The sequence below is a fragment of the Ovis canadensis genome, chromosome 3, assembly GCF_042477335.2.
Source record: "Ovis canadensis isolate MfBH-ARS-UI-01 breed Bighorn chromosome 3, ARS-UI_OviCan_v2, whole genome shotgun sequence".
In the NCBI taxonomy this organism is placed as follows: Eukaryota; Metazoa; Chordata; class Mammalia; order Artiodactyla; family Bovidae; genus Ovis; species Ovis canadensis.
Genome location: NC_091247.1, coordinates 145,811,513 through 145,833,411, shown reverse-complemented (window position 1 = coordinate 145,833,411; position 21,899 = coordinate 145,811,513). Strand labels below are relative to the sequence as shown.

Sequence of the window (21,899 nt, the reverse complement as noted above, 5' to 3'; positions counted from 1 at the left end):
TGAAAAAGTTGAACTTACCAGAACTCCTTTCAGGGAAAGTACTGTAAGTGGTTAGAAAGAATACTAAGGTCAGACATTTAGGAAGGGTGGGAGCAGAAGTGATATCTTTAAGAGCAGAGTGGAAATAAAAAGATATGACAAGTAAACTGCCATCTCAGGAGAGTGGGTACTGATGACGCCAAGCTTTTGTTTTTCCTGAGATGAATTGGCTGATTTGAGGACAGAGTTGAACTATTCATGAGAAGAGGGGACATGGTGTGCAAGGAAGGGTGGACAGAGAAAATCTCCAGTTTATAGGACAGCCAGGCTGACCTGGGGGAAGAATATATCAAGTGGGATTTTATGAAACTGCACACAGTGGCATGTGCAAGGTAAACAGTCCCTTTACTATGTAATCCTCTGACATCCACACCCAGGTAATACTTAGTAAAACTTGCTTTGGGTCTTTCAGCCAGAGAAGGCAAATAATGCTGAAGTTTGCAGCTTGATGGTTTAGAGAAAAAAAGACACTGTAAGTGTTTCATTTGGTGATTCACTAGAAGGACTCGTAAGACTCAGTAGCAGGTATTACTCACTGCTAAGGCCTTCCTTGGTGGCTCAGATGGTAAAGAATCTGCCTGCAATGCAGGAGACCCAGGTCAATCTCTGGGTCAGGCAGATCCCCTGGAATGGCTACCCACGCCAGTATTCTTGCTTGGAGAATTCCATGGACAAAGGAGCCTGGGGGGCTGCAGTCCACGGGGTCGAAAAAAGTTGGACGTGACTTAGCAACTAACACACACACACAAGGGTTGTTACCAGAAAGGATATAGAGCAAATGCAACAGGAAAGAGAGACACAGCAGGGGATACCAGAGAGGCCTGTCGTGGGCTTCCAAGACCTTTTTTGTCCAAGGTCACACAAGAATGCTTTTTGTTGTTGTTAGCACTTAACTATAGGGGCGTGTGTGGAATGTCTGTCTGGGGAAGTCTGAATGAGCCTCAAGTTCCAAGGATTTTATGGAGGCTAGTCACATAGGCATACCCTGCTCTGCAACCAGGCTTAGCTATCAAAACTCAGAATTCCAATAATGATATCAGGCACACGTCATAAATCTTGGTGTTTATAATGCAACCTGAAAAGCCAATATAGGATGATCTGTTGCTTCAAGGGTTTGTAACAAAATCATCGATCATCACATAAAGAACATTCTGAGGGTAGCATTCCCAGGAGTTGGCCAAGGGTCACTCAGGGTTCCCTCAAATCAGGCTTGCTGCGTTAATGTTTTCTTCACAACATGTTGGGGACAACCAAATTTGACTAGGATTTGGAAAAGGATGTCATAGCCAGACTCACGTTGTAGAGGTTAAAGATGGCTTCTGCCACCCGGAGGCAGATCATAGACTAGGCAAGAAAGCCTTCCAATTGGAGGCCTCTTGTTTTTTTTTTATTTAATGTTTATTTTTAATTTTTTAAAAAGCTTTTATCAGAATTTAGTTGCTTTACCATGTTTTTGTTTCTGATGTACAGCAAAATGAATCAGCTTTATATATACATATATCCCCTCCCTCCCACCCTCATCCCACTCCCCTAGGTCATCACAGAGCCTGGAGCTGAGCAACCTGTGCTATCTAGCAGCTTCCTGCTAGCTAGCTATTTTAGATACGGTAGGGTATATATGGAGACCTCTTGTTAAAGATGACTGAACTCTATTTTTTAAGTCTAAGTGTTTAATTTCATGATACTAGCTATATTTATTTGGCAAGCATTTAGTAAAATTTTGAGCCTCACCTCAACTATGCTGCACAGGGCATATTTATTCATTCAACAATTATTTTCAGAATGTGTGTACTATTTGCTAGACATTGTTGTATGGGGGTAAATTAGTGAAAACTCAGATGTCTGTTTTTATGAAGTGTACAAGTCTTGTGGGGGGAAATCAGAACAGATGTGATTTGAGGAAGCTATAATCTACTGAGTTTGGAGAAAAGTCATAAGAGAAGGCAGGTGTACTACCTGGAAGTCTAGAAAACAGAAATCCAAAGAAACTGGCTATTGGTGTCTGTTGGCTATTTTACTAGATCAGCCATTCTAATTTGTCTGGAACTGAGATGTTTCCCAGGATGCAGGACTCTTTCTGTGAAAACTGTTCTCTCAGCCGTGGGGCTGGGTCCTGCAGCCATGGCTCTGCTGTATCACCTGTCCACCTGACTAGAAATTAGGACCCATTATTAGCCAGTGTTTATCTCCAGAAGTTGGCCGGAGAAGTTGCTATGAATCTAACTGTAGAGCCCCATCATGAAGTCTGCACACCTGTCATTGAAATCTCTAGAATAAATCTAGCCTGTTTAACTTTTTATTTTGCAAGTTTTTTTAAAATTTTAATTGGAAGCTAATTACTTTACAATATTGTGCTGGTTTTTGCCATACATTCACATGAATCAGCCATGGGTGTACATGTGTTCCCCATCCTGAACCTCCCTCCCACCTCTCTCCCCATCTCATCCCTCAGGGTCATCCCAGTGCACCAGGCCTGAACACTCTGTCTCATGCATCAAACCTGGATTGATGATCTGTTTCACATATGATAATATACATGTTCCAATGCTATTCTCTCAAATCATTCCACTCTCGCCTTCTCCCACAGAGTCCAAAAGTCTGTTCTTTACATCTGTGTCTCTTTTGCTGTCTTGCATATAGGGTCATCGTTACCATCTTTCTAAATTCCATATATATGCGTTAATATACTGTATTGGTGTTTTTCTTTCTGGCTTACTTCACTCTGTATAATAGGCTCCAGTTTCATCCATCTCATTAGAATTTATTCAAATGCATTCTTTCTGATGGCTGAGTAATACTCCATTGTGTATATGTACCACAGCTTTCTTATCCATTTGTCTGTCGATGGACATCTAGGTTGTTTCCATGTCCTGCCTATTGTAAACAGTGCTGTGGTGAACATTGGGGGTACATGTGTCTCTTTCAATTCTGGTTTCCTTGGTGTGTGTGCCCAGCAGTGGGATTGCTGGGTTGTATTAGCCTGTTTAACTTTTAATTTTCTGAGGTACCCCAGTCTCCTTCTAAGAAGCTCACTGCCATTTTCTTTTTCAAGAAAGACAATGACTTCAAAATGAAGGGACAAAAGAGTCTTTGCTGGATGTGTTAGTGTTTCCATAGCTAAACTACTATTTTGATGCAGTCCAATGCAAATACCAAATGGACATTTTAATGTTATTTTAGAAAGTGATAAAAATGTGTTTCATATGAACCTCATAAAAGTTTCTAGAGGTCCAGTGGTGTGGGCCGGAGAAGGCAATGGCAACCCACTCCAGTGTTCTCGTCTGGAGAATCCCAGGGACTGCAGAGCCTGGTGGGCTGCCGTCTATGGGGTCTCACAGAGTCAGCACGACTGAAGCGACTTAGCAGCAGCAGCAGCAGCAGCAGCAGCAGCAGCAGCAGTGGTGTGGGCATGTCAAGCTCTTTCTTTTATAGCCATAACAGAACGGCCCCTTCTTCCCAGTCCTGGCAGACTGACTCCATCAGGTTGTTCTTAACAAGGCCACTCACTGCTCCAGTAGACAGCTGGTTTCCCACCTTTGACAGGAAGTCTCTGCCATCATTCTTGCTTATGTTAATTAAGTGGATCTTCTTTACTTTGTTGTCAGAAACTGAACTAAAACGAATTCTCTAGGTAAGAGTATTTCCAAGATGATAAACAACTCTAGATTTTTCTGTTCCTTGGCTGTTCAAGCTTACTGGAAATATCTGCCTCTCTGTAGAGCTGAAATTTGATCTCAAGGGACCCACCCACCAAATATATTTCAAATTTCAGATCAATAAACTGGCATCCCGAGTTTAGTATTTCTTAAAATCATTTCACTAGATTTTAAAAATGGTGATTGAAAACTATGGATTCTGTGAAAACCTGAGTCTGACGCATTACCCCAGCCTCTTCCCATGAGCATGTTACTTGCACACAGTAGGTGTTCCATTAAAGCTTCTCAGATGACTAGAAACTCTGCTAGTCCTTTGTTCTTGAGATGCAAATTCTGCTGTACTTTCTAAACATAAACTATGTCCTTCCCTCTTGCACAATGTTAGTAACTGGATATAAATTTCTTACATTTAAGGTTCCCTTTGTCTTTGGAACCGCTCCCTGGCACACCTGTTGTGGATATTTCACTTTCTAAGGCTCAAGCTTTCAACCAAGCAGCAGGCCACACCTGAGCAACCCTGTGTATGTCAGTAACCTTCCTCAGTGTCCATCCCTCAGGTAACCTTCAGCTGGCCTAATCTCTCTCCAGCCATAGCCCTTCCTCTCACAAGGGCTGAACTCACCTGACTTCTTCCCAGGCCTATTTCAGCACCCCTTATTTTACTTATGCATCAGAAATCACTTGGATACTTTTCTGGGGAAACAAACAAAACTTCCCAGGCTGCCCTCCAGACCCATGGGATCAGCCTACATGGGTACATGCTCCAGAAAATTGAATTCCATTCAGGACCCTAGTTCTCGGACCTGGAGTCCCCAGATAGTGGCACATTAAAAAGCTCCCCAGGTGTGATTATGGTGCACTATATTTACTTACAGCAGGTCTAAGACTTGGTCCTCCAGATTAAAAAAAATTTTTTTCCATTCCTCCAAATACTTGGTATGCAAATATTTTTGATGACCATTTTTTCTTCATCATAATCACTAACACTATATGAACCCCTACTAAGTGCTACCTTACTGTGCTTACAAAACACACCAGACACGACTTATCACTGCATTGAATAAAACACTGCTACTCAGGATTAAGCATGTATTTATTTTAGTTCAGTTAAAACAAACATACAATGTTTCATTGAAACGTGTAGCACTCTTTGCCAACAAGTCTTACTGGAATTGTTGGCCTCTATAACAGTACAGTGAGGATATTTACATTATATACAGAAAGCTTACCACAATCAGGTTCTCAAAGGTCTTCCACCACATTAGAGCATATTTGATTTCATTACACTAGATCATGTTTTAATAGCTACTACATTTTGAAAATTTAGACCTTATTTAAAATTTTAGAGTTCTGAACCTGCACCAAGTTTTCATGAAAAAAATGTGTTGTTCACGTAGTCTGCTTATTGCAAATACAATTTTAACAGTATTTTAAATTTTTAGTGTTTACACAATTTGTCAATGTATTGAAATCTCTGTACAGGTACTTTTGGGACAATTCTTATAGATACATAATGTGAATTCATCAAAATGCAGTTAAGAAACTTGTAAGGAAGGATATATACATTTCAACCCAAGACCCAAACCTGACATTATATACAACCTATTTACAAATACATATGGACAGACACTGTATGTACATAAGATTATCATAAATATTGAAAAATAGGTTAGCTTTAATGGATTAATGCTGTTCTATAAATAACATTAGTTATAACTGAAACATCCACGGAAGACAGTAATGCAAAATGAGGTGACAAGACAGTGGTTTTAATACTGAAGACTGCTCATTACTGGGAATTCACTGTTTAGGAACCTCCAGGTAGACAAAGATAGCTCCAAGAAAATCATGCAATGAAATTTACCCTTGGCAGTTGATCTGGAACCTCAAACAGCCAGGGAACTGGAGGAACCTTCCACATCGATTTTTTTTTTTTTCCATTTCTTCCTGGTTGCCTCGGTATTTTCTCCCAAATAAAAGGATGTAAACTGTAGAGGTATTCCCAGGCAAGTCTTAAGTTACAAAACCAGCGATTCTTTCCAGGAATTCAAGCAGAAGTGCCAATTCTTGGTCTGAGCTAGAGGTGAGGTTCTGGATTCGAATGGAGTGCCAAAAGCCCAACTGAATGAAAGCAGTGCTGTAGAATCCGTCTTCTCACTGCCTTTCGAGATGGTCCCCACTTTCATTTTTGTAGAAACAAACAAAAATGGACCATTGGTTTCACCCAATGGAGCACTACAAGACGTCTTCCAGTTCAGTTCCACAAGGGTCTCTGACTACAGACACATCTTGTCTGCAACTGAGTCACATATAATACAAGAATGCGTAACAAAAATCATGTCTGCCACATTTCTGGCCCTTGCCTAAAACTAAAAATGTTAAGTTCAAGAGAACAACCTTACAGTCAGGTGACCAATTGATGATTCCATTATTTGCTTCCCTCAACCACTAATGGAATTATGTGTATTAGATTTTAGACATTATGCCTGATGAGCAAAGTACCACATTATTTAATAACATATTCACCATACACCATGACGTACAATAAATGCGCTCTTAAAGCCAAGTAATTTTTTCACGTCTAACTGGGATTGAAATGGAAGGGTGATCATGCAGTCGGACCAATAGTTACACTCAGGTTGCACTGTTTTCCCTAGCTAACCATTTGTTGGATGTAAACAAGTTAATTCTACGTTGTACAAGAATGAGATGACAATGCAGTGCACGTGAGTTTTTTTAAAAAGCTTACTGCATGAGAAACCCAGTGGCCTATATGAAGAGAACTTATACCAAATATAGGTGTAACCTATGATTAGACCTCTACTGTAGACAAAACATGAACACAACTAAACCACACATTGTCAAGTAATTCACACTTCCATAGCAGATGAGCCATATGAAAAGTTGTACTGTACTCTCTGGATAGAACAGTTTTGGCCTACAGCCATCAAATGCCCATTTTCCACTTCTGGAAGCAATGCCAAAAAAGGGCTGGCCCAAAAAAATCCAGAGCTGTCAACCCAACTCTGGAGACAGATGCAACTGAATAAACCCTGTTTTACCCAATTGCACTATTTGGTACCTCAAAATTAGTTATTTTATTTCCCACAGAAATACCTGCATTATCTTCCATTCTAATAGACTGAAGCCATAAATATTTCAGAGTCTAAATGAACAAAAATATTTGGGGACAGAGAAGAAAAGTGATGAACAGAGTTCACCTGATTTGGTGTAGCCACAATCAATCAGTTGTCCTTTAAAGGTAAAGTCTGAATGGAAAATGCTCCTAATTACAGTGTAATTTTTCATTATATCATTTTCTCTAAAAATTATTTTGGATAAAAAAAAAGTATTTGGCTTAGTATGCCTACAAAAAGGCAAATCATTTCATAATACTAGTAGTAATTGTTTTTAAATAACAATGATTTTTTTTTTCATGGAATTCACTGACAACTGCTTTTGGATAAAGTTCAAAAAAAGCAATTTTTAAAAAATAAAAGAGTGCTTCTGAGGTCTTCGAATATTTTTGGTACAAAAAAATAATAAGTGTTTTTCTCAATGGTTATTTCAATACTTTGCTGTAAATTAAAAAGAATTATTTCTCACATCGAATGGTTCCATTAGGCACATTCAAGTAAAATAATAAAATATCCAAGTTAAACAATGACACAGCCAAACATGTGGCTTGATTAAAGTTAAGAGTTCGTCCATTCTCTGGAATGGAATAAAATTGTCACTTCCGTTAACCCGAGACTCGTGGTTTGGTGTTAATATCCATTTCTACCATACAGAATAGTTTCTTTAAGAACGAAACAAAACAAAACAAGAGTTCACTTATTCTGCACTCCGAAGAACCAGCGAGGAATCTGCACTTCAAAAGGAAGTGAAACTGAAAACATCAGGTGAAATTTCATAGTAGTTGAGAGCTGTAGACTCAACACTGGCATCAAATGGACTATTGTGGAGTTTTCGAGGTGGTGGTTAATGGCCACCTCCCGGGGCATTGTGGACCCAATCCAACACAATCAAAGCCATGCTTCCGGTCATCACCACTATGCCACTTAGCAGGAACAACAGAGCCTGCAGTGAGCACAGAGAAAATGGATTAGCAAGCAACAAAACATGTATGCTAAATATTCTTCTACTTTTAAAAACTAGGCTCATAATTTCTAAAGGGCCTCCCAGGTGATGCTAGTGGTAAAGAACCCACCTGCCAATTCAGGAGACACAAGAAATGTGGGTTTGATTCCTGGGTTGGGAAGATCCCCTAGAGTAGGAAACGGCAACCCACTGTAGTACTCTTGCCTGGTGAAATCCGCGGGAACAGGATTTGCACTGGTGAGCAATAGTCAGTGGGTCCCCAAGAGTTGGACAGGACTGAGTGAATTAGCACATACAATAAATTTCTAAAAGTGTGTCCGTATTATTTCACAGAGCTACAGTTTAGCTCATTAAACTGTCTTGAATGATCAAAGTTAAGTAAGGAAAGTCGCTCAGCCGTGTCCAGCTCTTTTTGACCCCATGGACTGTAGCCTTCCAAGCTCCTCCGTTCATGGGATTTTCCAGGCAAGAATACTGGAGTGGGTTGCCATTTCCTTCTCCAGGGTATCTTCCTGACCCAGGGATCAAACCCAGGTCTCCTGCATTGCAGGAAGACTCTCTATGATCTGAGCCACAAGGGAAGCCACTGAATGATCAAGGGGTTATCCATAGAATACTAAGTTACTGTATCTTTAAAATCTTCTCAAAATTTCCCTTCTCATTCCTTTGCTCAAAAGAAAAAGTAAATAATCTTCTTTACTAAATAAACTGTTGCACGCAACAAAACTGGACTTATATTTTTGCATTTTTGAAAGGGAAAAATCTTAACTTTTAAAATCAAATCTATCTTAAAAATGCAGCCTGAGATGAAGCTGGAGGTTTTTCTAAGAGACATGAGTAGGTCTACTCTAATTCTACTCTTCAATTACTACACCAGATATTCTGAGTAAAACAAGGTAACTGTTGTTGATTCATAAGCATTTCTAGTACTTTAGTCAGACAACAGCTGTGGAGAAAATGGACTGAAATGCAGTCTTTAAGTATCCCCACCAGGATCATTTGTGGTTAACATATCATAATCTTTGTAAAATTAGTTGTTATAGTTTATAGTGTAATAACCCCCTGACCCCACTTGAGCTTTGCTTTGAAAATGGTTAGTTTCATTTGACTAAATACTCCATTTTTTTCTCTTTTATACACTCCAGGCCTATTTAAGTGCCTGTCACACAGCCAGTGGTCAAGGTTATACTTTTAACCTCTATTCCTATTTCTAAAGTATCTAGTAACTTTCTCGCAATAAACTTAAGAATACATATCAGAAGGCAAACCATCTCTCCCCTCCTCCCCCATTCTTCTATCTGTGAAGTTATAGGTATGTTTATTAGAAACTTAAAATGAAACTACAATAAATGACATTTAGGACATTTAGGAGACTGAAGTTACAATCAGTTGAGGAACTTTGGCATTACAGTATTCTTCTTCTGGTCATGAACTCTCACTCACCCCAATCTTTTGTACAGACTTCATAGGTTCTTTCTTCACTAACTTGATATAGAACGCAGACGGAAGAATAAAAATCAACATAGCAGCTGCAGATGCACCTGTAAAAACAGCATTGACTATTTCTTAACAATTCAATGAATCACCTGCTATTTCTTTAACTTTAAAACTTCTGATATTTCAGTCAACTGTGTTACTTTCATAAACTTACCAATGAAACCAAAGATATCCCTAATATTTGGTACGAAGATGACAAGCAAATTGGTAAACACCAAGATAGACACTGTAATGACACTATGACGCCACCAACTGAACTCCTTTGACGCACACAGCAAATGAGTTACGGAACTCCGGATCTGCAAAAAAATGAGTAAATAAAAATTGCAGCTTTAATCAATGAAAAAGAGCTACAAACAATAGGAAACAAGTAGCTATTTAAATACTCAAAGCGTACCCCTCCTCTACTGCTCTTTTCCTAAACATCAAAGCATTAGAAAGATCATTATATCCTGAATTATGGGGAAAAGATCCCAAGATGTATTTTAAAGCTGGACAAAACATTAAAAAAAAAAACAAACAACCCTTTCAAAAACCAAAAACCTTTGATACTGCTGTAGTAATGGTTTTCTTCTTACAGAACATGAAAATCTCACAAATCTTCATGCCTAACAACTCATTCCTACTGGAGAGAGAGCAGGTGATCACTTACTGGGAAAATGACGACAGGTACTGTCAGGGTGACAGCCACCAACACAGCCAAACGGACAATGAGAAGCAGAATATCAGTTTCCATGACGGAAGAGTAGGTATGAAGCAATTCTGACTCAACGTGTTCTATAAAGAAAAAGAAGAAAAAATGCTTCTTGTGTGTTGTTCTCTCTGGAGACTAGTTAGAAAATCTAACTTACAGCTATTATCTGCACCAAAGTTATTAGCTACTCACAAAACCACCATAAACTAAGAGGCTAATAAGATTAATTTGGAATTAGGGTTAATGCAATTAAAATAACATTGAAGGAAAATTTTTCTAAATACCTAGGAGAGATTTAGCCACATGACCCCCATTAAAAACAACAGGAGCTAAATAGCTAAATCCCAGGGTTTGGCTTACAGTCTGCGTGTGTGTTGTATAATCTGAAGGGAATGGGAGAGGAGAGTCAGGATGAACCTCGATGCAAGCACATCACATATAAAAATGCCATCATATGGCTAACGGTGGATTTTGGAGCCTGTACTCTAGAAATTACTGATTCAATATACACTACAGGGAATTCTAAACTTTAGGTTCAATTGCTCATCTCCAATAGGAAACATACTGAAACAGACTGAGCATTTAAAGTGACAGAACTATACATACAAAGTACGAACTTCATTTCACTAAGTGTCCTGTTTGTAAACTGGACATTATTTACCGTAAAACGTCAGGTATCCAAAGAGGGCAGCAAGCAGGTACATGAGAAACATAGCAAAAAAGGAAATCTTGGACACATTCATCATTCTTCTACGGCTGCGGCTGCACAAATTCAAAGGAAAATACACATACATATTATAGCGGTAGTTAGAGCAGTAATCTAGTATTTTCCCAGCTTTTCCAATTAATTTATATAAAAGTTGCTAAAGCACTCACCCTTTAAGCTCTTCATAAATAGGAAGAATAGCAGGATGGCAGACAAATGAAAAGGTCAGAATTGGCACAGCATAGACAGTCTGCAAAAAAATGTAAAAACCTTCTTAACATCCTGAGGTAACAAACTCATGTGATATCATAGTTCTGCAACTTACATTTTATACTCATTAATCTTAGAAATCAAAGCTTAAAATGTTTTCTTGCCTAATTAGCTCTTCTAATTTGTTCACTAGGTGTGAGCAATATTCTCACTTCTGAATGTGGCAGTTACAAGATACAAACCAACACTTTCTTCTCAGTCCTCAATAATGAGCTAATAACCATGTTTCCTAAAGAGGAAGCTATTACCTCATCTCCCTTTACCTTGGGAGTGTTAAAACTTCCAGTGGGTTATTTTCCCTATTTTCTTCCCTAAAATCTTTCTTTGAAAACAAAATGATTATAGTTACCTGTGAGTTGAAGATAAAATAACGTGGTTGGCAAGAATCACTTTCAGTCCTATTAAAACCCACATCAGGTACAAAAGTTGCTGGGTGTGTTAAGCTGCCGTTTACTGTTTCATTAACTAGAAAAGCAATTTCTGCAGGACAAGGAATCTGAAACTTCTTGCAAATCACCTGAAAATATATTATTTTGCATTTGTTAGAATGAATAATGTGACAGGGCTTAGAAAAAGAATCTTTAGCTTTAAAGAAAATTTATACCTACCACAATCAGAAAGAACATCATACACAGCAAGGAAAGGCCACTGGTGTATCCCAAATATCCTATAAGGAGGAAAAAACATGGGATTCATTTACTTAATCAGGTTTAGGGCAAATATGACTCAATTCTGTAAGACTTCAGTGTGGACACATGAAATTTCTAATTCTTATACAGCAAGACAGAGAATTACTTAAAAATACTTGTTAATAACTAAATCAGTAACAACTATCCCTTTTGCATTTTTTTTATAAAGCACAAGATGTTCTAAATGGCAACCAAGTGCTTGGGCCTTTCGGTAGAGAATTTCTTGAAGACTGGCAAGTTACGAATGCAATTCTCAAAGGTATGTTTTTGGGGTTCTTTAACTCAGCTCTCATTAATTTCTATTAAGAGAAAGCCAACTAGTTGGTGGGGCTCATTTCGATTCTCTTTAGAGATGGATTTGCTCACCTAAATTCCTCAGCAGTGACAAGGGAAGAATGAGCACCAGTGATACCAGCAGAACCAAATAGTCACCATTCAGATACCACAATCTGAATGAAAGAGAAGAAAACCAAGGTCACAACCAGTCACAAATATCCTCAGAATAACATATATTTCTTCTCACAGCACTCGTTTTATACTTAAAAAAATAAAACTGAGACACAGACAGGTTGGAAAGAATTATCACTTATTCAAAAAGCCCACATAGGCAGGAACAGCTTTCTAACTTAGTGGGCAGAGTGAATATTCACTCAGGTTAGAAATGGGGTCTGAAACAGTATCATTTTTGTCCCACTGTTTGCTCTGGGAAGGCTGCCAGCTGCTTCATAACATAAAATGCTTCTTAAAGGCTTGATGCTAATGTAGGGAACAAAGCGGCACTGTTAAGCCAGTTAATCTTATCTTTAAGCATTTTTAGAAAATTGTACACCAACTTTGTCATAGCTTTAGCACACACTGTTTTAATGCTGGAAACAAGGAAATTTTAAAACAAGTTTCTATCAGACATTTGTTAGCAAATGTACTTACTAAACATTTCAACAAGGAAATTTTTTCACAGTTCTATAAAATACATAGGCAAAAAACAAATAACAAAACCCAGTCCCCTCCAAACAAGAGCTTATTTCAGGCTGTCAAGAGTATGTTGTGACACCTTGACCCACCTTGACTCCAACAGTAAAAAGATCCCTTCTGAACTCAGAGAAAATGTTATGCACCTCTCTAAAAGTTTTAGCAATGCTTTTTCCTTTTTAGGTAATCAACTACACCTTGCTTTAAATCACTGACTTTCAAATTCTAATTGCCCTGTCAATTCTAACTCTGCTCACTTTAGCAATAAAGACCCCCCACAGAGAGCTAACATTTAAAGACCAGCTTACTAGGTTTCAAATGCTGCAGAGATAACCACACTTTTCTGTTTTGAGATAATGAGCTGCATGTAAGCAGGGAAGTACATTATCCTTCCTCATGTTTACTTTAGATAAGAACCTGTTAGTCTGAGTAACTCTGCGAGAAGGACAAGGTTTCTATAGCATGGCCATATATTTTCTGGTATTCTGCTATTTTCAACAGATTTTCCAATTCACAAAAATCAGACAGGGATTGATTTTTAATGTAATTCAAAATGTTAGTCCTAGCTTAGGTTGGGGTATAAGTTATTCAACTATATATTCTGGGGACAGTAAAGAGAAAAGGTAAGTAGTTTCAGAAAACCTGTTTACATACATATATTTGAAATTTTTTATTCAGTTAACTATCTAGCTTCTATCTTGGCCTTTCCTTTGCTGAAGTTCAAATCAGTTTCTGGGGGACTTCTTGGTCAGTTTCAACATGAATATTAACAAAAAATAATTTACTGATAATCATTTTGTATCCAACTTTGATAAAATGTATCTAATCATTTTAGACTGCAATTGTTTCTTATGAGTAACCTTACTTAGCACCTACCCATTTGTATCTTCAATGTTCATTAATGCCTGGATCACCAAAGGTAACTCATATTTCACTATGAAGAGGTAGCTTGACATAGCTGGAGGAAAACAAAATTATACCATTACAAGTGCAAAATGTTGCATGTGACACCAAAAGTAGCGTGTCACCACTCTCTGCTACATAAAGAGCAAAAAACTATACCCAAATCATCTTTCAAACACTCTTACCTCCAACGTTCTGCATTGTAATGGATCCAGATGCTGTGAGCTTCCCAACCATTCCAAATGCTTTATGTCCCAGCTGTTCATATAATAAAGACCCTATAATTTAAAGAACACAGACGCATGAAGGGAGAGAAAGAAAATCATGATAGGCATAATTGTTTTAGAAATATAGAGTGCTACCATACCTCCTTCATTGGCAGTCTTCAAAAGGAGATGAACAGAATACAGGGAAAATATTGACACAAATGTCAACAGAATTCTGATGAGAGAAGAAAAAGGTATAGGGTTATACGTAAGCACGTCTATACCTAAAAGACAATTCCTTTTGACTTTATTTAAACATTAAACACAAAACTTGTCCTAATATTTTTGCTAGACAGAATGACCCCAATGATGTGTGTTCACTCTTTTGGCTAGAGTGTCAACAAGCTCTCTTACCTCCCTAAACATGACTGCATCATGTCTCAGGTGATAGCTCTACAGTCCTGGTTATGAACAGGGTCCACCCACTGAACCAAAGGTGCCGGGAGACACTGGAAAGACTATAACTTTCCAGTGGAAGAGTTATAAGACTTATACTTTGATTCTGCTACAGGGGTAATACTTTGATTCTGCTACAGGGGTAATTAGTTATGTACTTGTTACTTCTTTGTGTTGTAATAGTTTCTATACCTATAAAATGGTTTTAACACTTGCCAGTTACTTGGGAAATCCAACTGAGACAAGTTCAGGAAAGGTCTGGAATTCCCTTGAACCATATAAGTAAGCATAGGAATGGGACTATATGAAGGAAGGAGAGATGATATACGCTAAGTGTCAGGGTCAGCTTTACAAAAACTGTCATCAGTTATTTGTAAAACTGATGGGTATCATCAGCACACATCAGAGGAGTAACTACTGTGACGATATACTATATTGCGCCCCATAGTATGGAAGACAAACCCAGCATTGTCACAAAGTTAAACAATGTCTGTGTGAGAACAAGCAATCTATCAGTGAGACTGGGCTGTCTCCTCCCTCAGTCCTTTCACTTGGATGGAAGAGGAGGAAAAAAAGAAACGAAGAGAGGAGAAAAAAAAGAAACGAATAGAGAAGAACTAAAGGTTCTCTACTCGGTCACTAAGTTTTCCTTTAGGGCACACATTCTCTCTCATTCCAGCTTTCCTTTCCTCCCCACCAGGCAAGCTGAGAAAAACAAATTTCTTTTTATTAAAATGAGCCAACAACAAAAACAAAAAATCAAAATCAGGGAAACTCATGGAAGACTCTGCAAACAAGATGACAGTCATTTTCCAAATTCTGAAATGGCAAACTGATTAAAGTACCATATAAGGTCTGGCAAAGAAATAGATGTCTGTTAGTTAAACATAGACGGTGGCATTAAGCTGCCGTTCCAATGCCAAAAGTTTAATGGTGTCTAATCTGTAGTAGCAATGACACCATCAGCCTCATCGCTAACTGAACAAAGCATGGCTTAATCAAAAACAATGTCAAAAGTGTGCTAACAAACTCAGTCCCTCTTTTACATAGAGAAGACAATGAGGAATGAACAGACTCCTTAACCTTTGAGGTCACTTTCAATGTCAAGACTGGGTCTACTTTATAGGGTAAGCTACAGAGTCATTTAACCAGATGAGGGCAGCCATGAGGCTTTTGGACCATTTACCTTTATACCTCTACATAAACCATGTAAAACAGTGATGGATTTCAAACTCACTTTAGCGTTTGTGATATTATTTAGCCATTTACTGAATAATCAAACATTCAAACACTATTAAAGTATAAATAATTTCAAAAGTGCAAGGGTAACATAGCAGAATTCTGAGTTCTTTTATGAAACAAAGGTAGCATTTTACCTCATGTAAATTCTGCACCACAACCACACTGGAAGCATTTAAAAATTGCCTCTGGTTTTCACATGAAGAGTTAGGAAGGGTTTCAAACATTTAACAATGATGCCATTCAAATACCCCACTAAAAACTTTGAAACTCCAGGGTTCTTTCTATGTAAATTCCTGGCTCTTAGTCTTAGACCTCAAAAAGCCTCATGGTTCATGAAGCAGGGTGAGTGAATCCTAGCTTCCAGTGCTCAAAGCCACACTTAACACATGTGGAATTTCACCACAAAGCAGAGTTTTGCAAAGGTTTGCTTTTCTTTTCAGAACATTCTCTTCTGCTAGAAAAAAATAACTTGAGTAGAAGGCACCAGTCAACTAACTAAAATAAGAAGGTAGCAAAGAGAGAATTCCATGTTCTGTGTATATGTGGTTTCTTCATCTGCATAGTAAATCACCCTAAAAAAAAAGTGCCTTAGCCAGGAGTCCACTGTAGCCCAATCTTAGTAGCTATGATACAAACAACGCTGAAACATATCCTCAAAATCACAGGTATTTTTCTTTTATGCCTTTTTCCTGGAAATAAGGTCCATAGTTTTATATTCTCCAAGAGTCAGTGACCCTAAAATGGTTAAAAAACACTGTTTGAAAGTCTTCTCCTGCTCCAAAATCCTATTCTAGGTATTCACGTGGGAAAGCACAGGGAGTAACTAATTCTAACTAGACAACTAAGGAAAAAAAAAAAGGCAATTCAAAGCAGGTTTTCTTTAAAGTAGTCATATTTTGTTGTGGTAATCACACAGACATGGATTAAAAATAAAAACCACCCCAAAAATTGAGACAAAAAAAAAAAAATCACATATAGGTTGTTTTTTCGTGTCCAGAAAATTGACTCACTTTTCTTAAACGTGTTCTAGGTTAGACAAATACCATCACACCCTATATATTAAAAAAAACAAGTTGTTTTCCTTATGTACATAAAAGGCCACAGGTCCTTGGGGAGACTGTCAATTTAGGAAACGGAGTTGAAGGTACCATGCTTTTAAAATGTTTCTTGCTTGAAAGTTCGCCAGAGTAAAAATTTTACCCTGGATTCATCCACAGTTCTTTATAAATACCAAATCCCTATTCAACTTTATTCCCTCCAACTCAAAGACTTTTGGATTATTAGTTTTAAGAGTCCTAATTTTCCCTACCTAATTGACTTTTTTGATATCATGCAGTTATGTAGCAGAATAAAGTGATTTTTGGATTTCTCACATTTTAAATTTTAAGCAAATGACTAAGTCAATTACTGCAACTGTAAATTCAGTCTCTGGAGCCAAAATATATGCTGTATCATCATATTAACTGCCCTGCGTGGCAGACTCACTACTTACACATACTTACATAAAAAGAGCAATTCCAGTATTAGCCATGGCATAAGAAAGCCCAAGGATTCCACTGCCCACAATCGCATTGCTCAGATTAAATACTGACATTCCAAAGGAAGTAGTACCTGGATGCTACATAGAGGGAAAAGGATAACCAAACATATAACAATAATTAAATGGAGAAAACCAGCTTTGGGCAAGTTAGACTTGAAATCTAAAAATAAAACTATTCTTTTACTCCATAAAGTCACAGAAACACAAATGATTATTTTTAACTTACAAAGTCAGTTTCATACTTCTTCTTCCCCAAATTCGATTCAAGTAAAAAGTTCTGGTTTTCAGGATCTACATCGGCATAATGGCTACAAAACAGAAAAACAAACAAAAAAAATCCTAAATTGGTTGAAATACACAAAAGGAATGCTTCAACACAAAACGCCCCCGCGTTTAGCTGTCACACATGTTAATTTCAATGCATATTAAGTAGTAGTCGACTTTCACACGACCTGAAGGCGTGTTGTATGTTCCCATACAACCAGATAATGTTCCAGAGATTAGGCGCTCTCTCCAAATGCTACAATAATTTTAAGCAACAGAATTCTACGTAAAGAACTTCCGATGCACACATCTCCCACCTTTTCAGAGCAGCTTGTTTAGTGGGGTAGGAGTAGTTGAAGTCGCTGTTGGAACTATAGCTGCTGCTGTCCTCATCTGGGGAAATATTGAACCTTCCCATTTCAGCTTTCTTCATGTTGGGCAGCGGGAGGAATCGGACACTGAGAGTAGTGCTGGGTTCCTTTTGTCCTTGGAGACGCACGAGCCCGCGCGGCTGCCTGTGAAGGTAGAGGCGGCGCGTCAGGACTGCAGAGCCCGCCCTGGTCACGTGACACCGCCGGGAGGCGCAGCGCGGCTGATTCATCCCCCGCCAGGCGAGTGGAAAAGTACCAGCCGAGCGCGAGGGGCGGGGGCGCGCGCCGAGGGGCGGAAAAGTACAGACCGCGGAGCCGCCGAGAACAAAGATGGTCCCACCGCAACGCTGCGCCCGCTGAGACTCGCGCCCCCCCGGGACCCTAAGGACCCTCTCCCGCGCAATTTAACGTTTTGCCCTCTCTGTTAGCCCAAGTTTTACGAAAGGGGCGTGGGGGGAGCTCTGTATCGCTTTTCCCGCAGCCTCCTTGGTCGTGCACAGGCACGCAGGGCACACATCCCACCCAGGTATTTGGCTAGGTGTGCGCTGCATGTACCCCAGGCACACAGCTCCCCTTTTCCAGCATTTACAATAGCAATGCCGCGTAATCCTTTCACGCCGGGAGCCCCCAGATGGGAAAATGCCTCTGCGGCAGACAGACTCGAAGGGGGCGTTAGGGCGGACACTAGTTTTCTCCCGAGAAGAGGAGCAGAGGGGGCGCAGAGCGCCGAGGGTTTGTTTACACGCGCACGCCCGTGCCCTCGAGCACACCCGTCCACTGGCATTTGACTCGCAAGCTCTTCGCCCGGCCGGCCCCTCCTATGCCCGGAAAGGAAACTGATGCAATATCGATCGCCGATTGTCAAACGTTCCCGGTATGTCTTCCCCAATCGTGGCCTCTGCTACATTAAAAGCTCGAACCCACATCCGCCCTCCCCCAAATTCCAAGACCCATGGATTTAATTATTTTTATTAACTCAAATCAGTAACCAGACTTGTCGCAGTGGAACCGCGAGCCTGGCTGGCTTCCCCTCCCCCTAACGGGAAGATGCGGCTCCGATCTTGGCGGGCACACGGCCCCCGCGCCGCGCCCCTCCCCCGCCCATAAGAAGACAGTGACCCCCGCTGCAGGCCGGGATAGAAGTCTGGCCAGCAAACCGAAAACGCCCTCCCCGGGAAGAAACGACATCCTCAGCTGCCTTCCCGCCGCGGCCCCTCCCAGAGGCCCCTCCCCCACTCCCGCCCGGTCCCCGCGGCTTTTGCACAGACGCCCCCGCGCGTGTTACCTTGGTGGTCTGGGCTCCTGTATCCCGGAAACAACACGCAAAAGACTTCGGTGAGTTTTTCTCAGTCAACAAAAATCATAAAGAAAAACAGAACAAAACGAAAACCCCAACAAGAAGCAGGAAAATAATTTTAATTAAACAAGGAAATGGCAAGTTGCCGCCCCAATCGTCCGGCGTCCGCCGTCTGAAGGGAAAGGCGCGAGTGTGCGGAGCGCGTGGTCGGGCTGCTGGCGGCGGTGCGAGAAAAGCGCTCCGGGACGGCAGCAACGCGCGGCTCTGGAGCAGCGGGGCGAGCGGTGGGTTTTAGCGGGAGGACGCGTCAATGGGCGGGGCCCCAGCCTCCGGAGCTTGCTTTTTTGTATATCAACACCACCTGGGCTCCGCCCCCGGCCAGCCTGGGCCCGCGAGGCCCCGCCCCGCCCCCGCCCCGCCCCCTGCCCCCCCTGCCTCCTTGCCCCCCCGCGCCCCTCCCCGGTGGCTGAATTAGGCAGCCCAGCCCCGCCTGCTTCCTCCCCCGCTCCTTCCAGGCTAACTCCACTCTGCCGACTCTGGTCAGCCTGAAAGACCCCCTCCTCTCGCCCGTGCTTTCCCCTATCTGTCCCTTTCAGCTCAGACTGGTGCCAAATATGCTCTTTCTCCAAATATGCTCGTGTCCGAGTTACCAGCAGGCTTTCCTTTCTCCTCTAGGCTCTTTGGGGACACATCCCGCCCATCCAATGCTTTTCTGCATGCTATTTTTATGATTTACAGGGGGATTGTCTCTCGCACTCTTGGGCCAACGGAGCAACGTAGTCTCCATGGTTAGGTTTCTGTTCTCGTTCTTTCTTCTCGTTCCTAGACCTGCTTTCAATCTTTAGAACTAGCCTGATTAGGTCGGTTGGCAGCTCCATATCGGGATATCCTTTTAGTACGGACACGGAACACCCTATGAAGTGTAAAGCGACATCCTGCCCAGCAAGCCAGACTCTTTGCAAGGGTCCCCAGTGGGGGACTCGGCTCCTCCGAGGGGATGTAGGATCCCATTTTTCCTTCCTGGTCACGTTTCGCTCATTCCACCACCCCGAATGAAGAGCTCTCCTCGCCCTCCTCGCCTTTCTCTCCTATTTACAGAGGCACTGCCTCCGTTGGAATGCCGGTGCTCCCCTTCCAGTGTGGATGTGTTCTTGCTGAGCCAGGCAACTAGGGGGACCCTTCGCTGTGGAATACTCGGTGCTGCCGGAAAGGCTGGAAACAAAGGCCTCTTAGGAGAGAGAAGTGTTGGTTGAATGAATGAATAAACAAACGACCTGACCTACTGCTCTCTTCCTTTTGGAGACGTGGGAGAGACAGAGCAGGGTTGGGTGTGATCACAATTTTTGCTTTCAATGTTTTCCTGAGGAAATCTGTACAACTGTCTGTTTCCATGACACGTGAGGCTGCGGGTGCCCTTGGCCTGCACCAGCGTGTGTGATTGACATGGGAGGACCCGATTCCACTTTACACTCCTTTCTTCCCAACCCCTTCAACTGGTCAGACCAGTCTCACCTAAACAATACTCTTGCTTTAGTACCCAACTTCCCATCACCATCACTCAGGGCTTAGTCACTGAGCCTCAGGAAGGCTTCCTTCCTTAGCCCTCTTATTGCAAGGACTGTTTTCTAAACCGTGTGGTGAAAACGTTTTAGAACCTATGCTGTCTTGTACCCAAAATTGTTCACGTTTGTGGTCTTGTCCTACCAGGGAGACTGTGAGCACGCCAGGGCAAGTTTGGCATTTGATACACAATTGTGACTTTCACACAAATTCCCCGATAACACTGATCAACTCTTCTAGACTGGACAGCAATCTTAATAGTGGGTTAGGGAGGACTCCTTGAAAGCTCCTTACTGTCAAGTTTCAACTGATGAAAATCAAAAGGTCTTCAGTCACTTCTTCATCCAGTTTAGTCCCCTGCATAGTCTGAAGTGACTGTGGTTGGCAAGTCCTACTCTCAGACTAGTTCTCTTGTTAGTTGAATTTTTTGGTGGTATGTATTATAGTGCATGGGCTTCCTTTGGTGGCTCAAACAGTAAAGAGATGGCTCAAAAGGTAAAGAGGGGGGCTCAAAAGGTAAAGAGGGGGCTCAAAAGGGCTCCAATGCAGGAGACCCGGGGTTCAATCCCTGGGTCGGAAGATCCCCTGGAGAGGGAAATGGCCATCCTCTTCAGTATTCTTGCCTGGAGAATTTGATGGACAGAGGAGCCTGGTAAGCTACAGTCCATGGGACTGCGGAGTAGAACATGACTGAGTGACTAACTTTCACTTCCATTATAGTGCATGCTTAAGGGAACCTTTAAATTTGACGTGTGTGTGTGTGTGTGTGTGTGTGTGTGTGTTGGGGGGAGGGCTGTAATCTTGTTTTGATTTCTCTATGACAAGAACCTGAACAGTAAATGACAAAAAAGAGGTGGAGGTGCTGAAACATCGATTTTTCCATTGGCAAGTTTGATTCATGTTTTCAAAGGCCAGTCTGAAGCATATCTGATCAGTCAAGTGGCTTCCAAGTGAGGCCTCATGTGTTTGAGATTTTGCCCTTACACTCTGGGCTAGAGTGCATGAGACATAGTACCCTGACCCAATTTCTGGGAAACTAAACTGCCAAATTCTTGTTGGTCAGAAGTGCTACGATTTTGCTCTGTTCCTAAGCGAATGTTTAGCAGAACAGTGCCTTTCAAACTGCAGAGTGGGTCCCAGGAGTCGATAGTGATCCACTCAGTGGATTACTACACTTTTTTCCCCTTTAATTCAATAGTACAAAATAGAATTTAAAATTTCAGTATGCCATACATGGAAACGCTAAGTACTAATCTATAAAACTTTACTTTTGATTATGTATAAATATGTATATATCCTGAGTTACGATGTAAAATCTGTTTCATACTGTGAACTGGGATCAAAGAATTTTGAAAGCTAGTTAAAGACAGGGACATAATCACAAATATAAGTTGTCAACTCTGGATTTTCAGAAATGCACTACATTGTCAAGATAGTTT

The 21,899-nt window shown here is 40.9% G+C and overlaps 1 protein-coding gene across 1 annotated transcript; it reads right to left on the bottom strand.

Moving 5' to 3' along the window:
- Window positions 1–4,770: 4,770 nt before the first annotated feature.
- SLC38A2 (solute carrier family 38 member 2) lies at window positions 4,771–19,275 on the bottom strand. Its single transcript, XM_069584516.1, has 16 exons — window positions 18,889–19,275; window positions 17,550–17,747; window positions 17,195–17,276; window positions 16,931–17,046; window positions 13,892–13,965; window positions 13,710–13,802; window positions 13,498–13,579; window positions 12,019–12,101; window positions 11,572–11,630; window positions 11,313–11,480; window positions 10,864–10,943; window positions 10,649–10,749; window positions 9,946–10,070; window positions 9,448–9,592; window positions 9,240–9,337; window positions 4,771–7,775 (listed from the first exon to the last, which is right to left on the bottom strand). Exons 2-16 carry the CDS (start codon window positions 17,663–17,665, stop codon window positions 7,677–7,679), a joined length of 1,521 nt encoding a protein of 506 aa, XP_069440617.1. The 5' UTR covers window positions 17,666–17,747; window positions 18,889–19,275; the 3' UTR covers window positions 4,771–7,676.
- Between the last annotated feature and the right edge of the window lie 2,624 nt (window positions 19,276–21,899).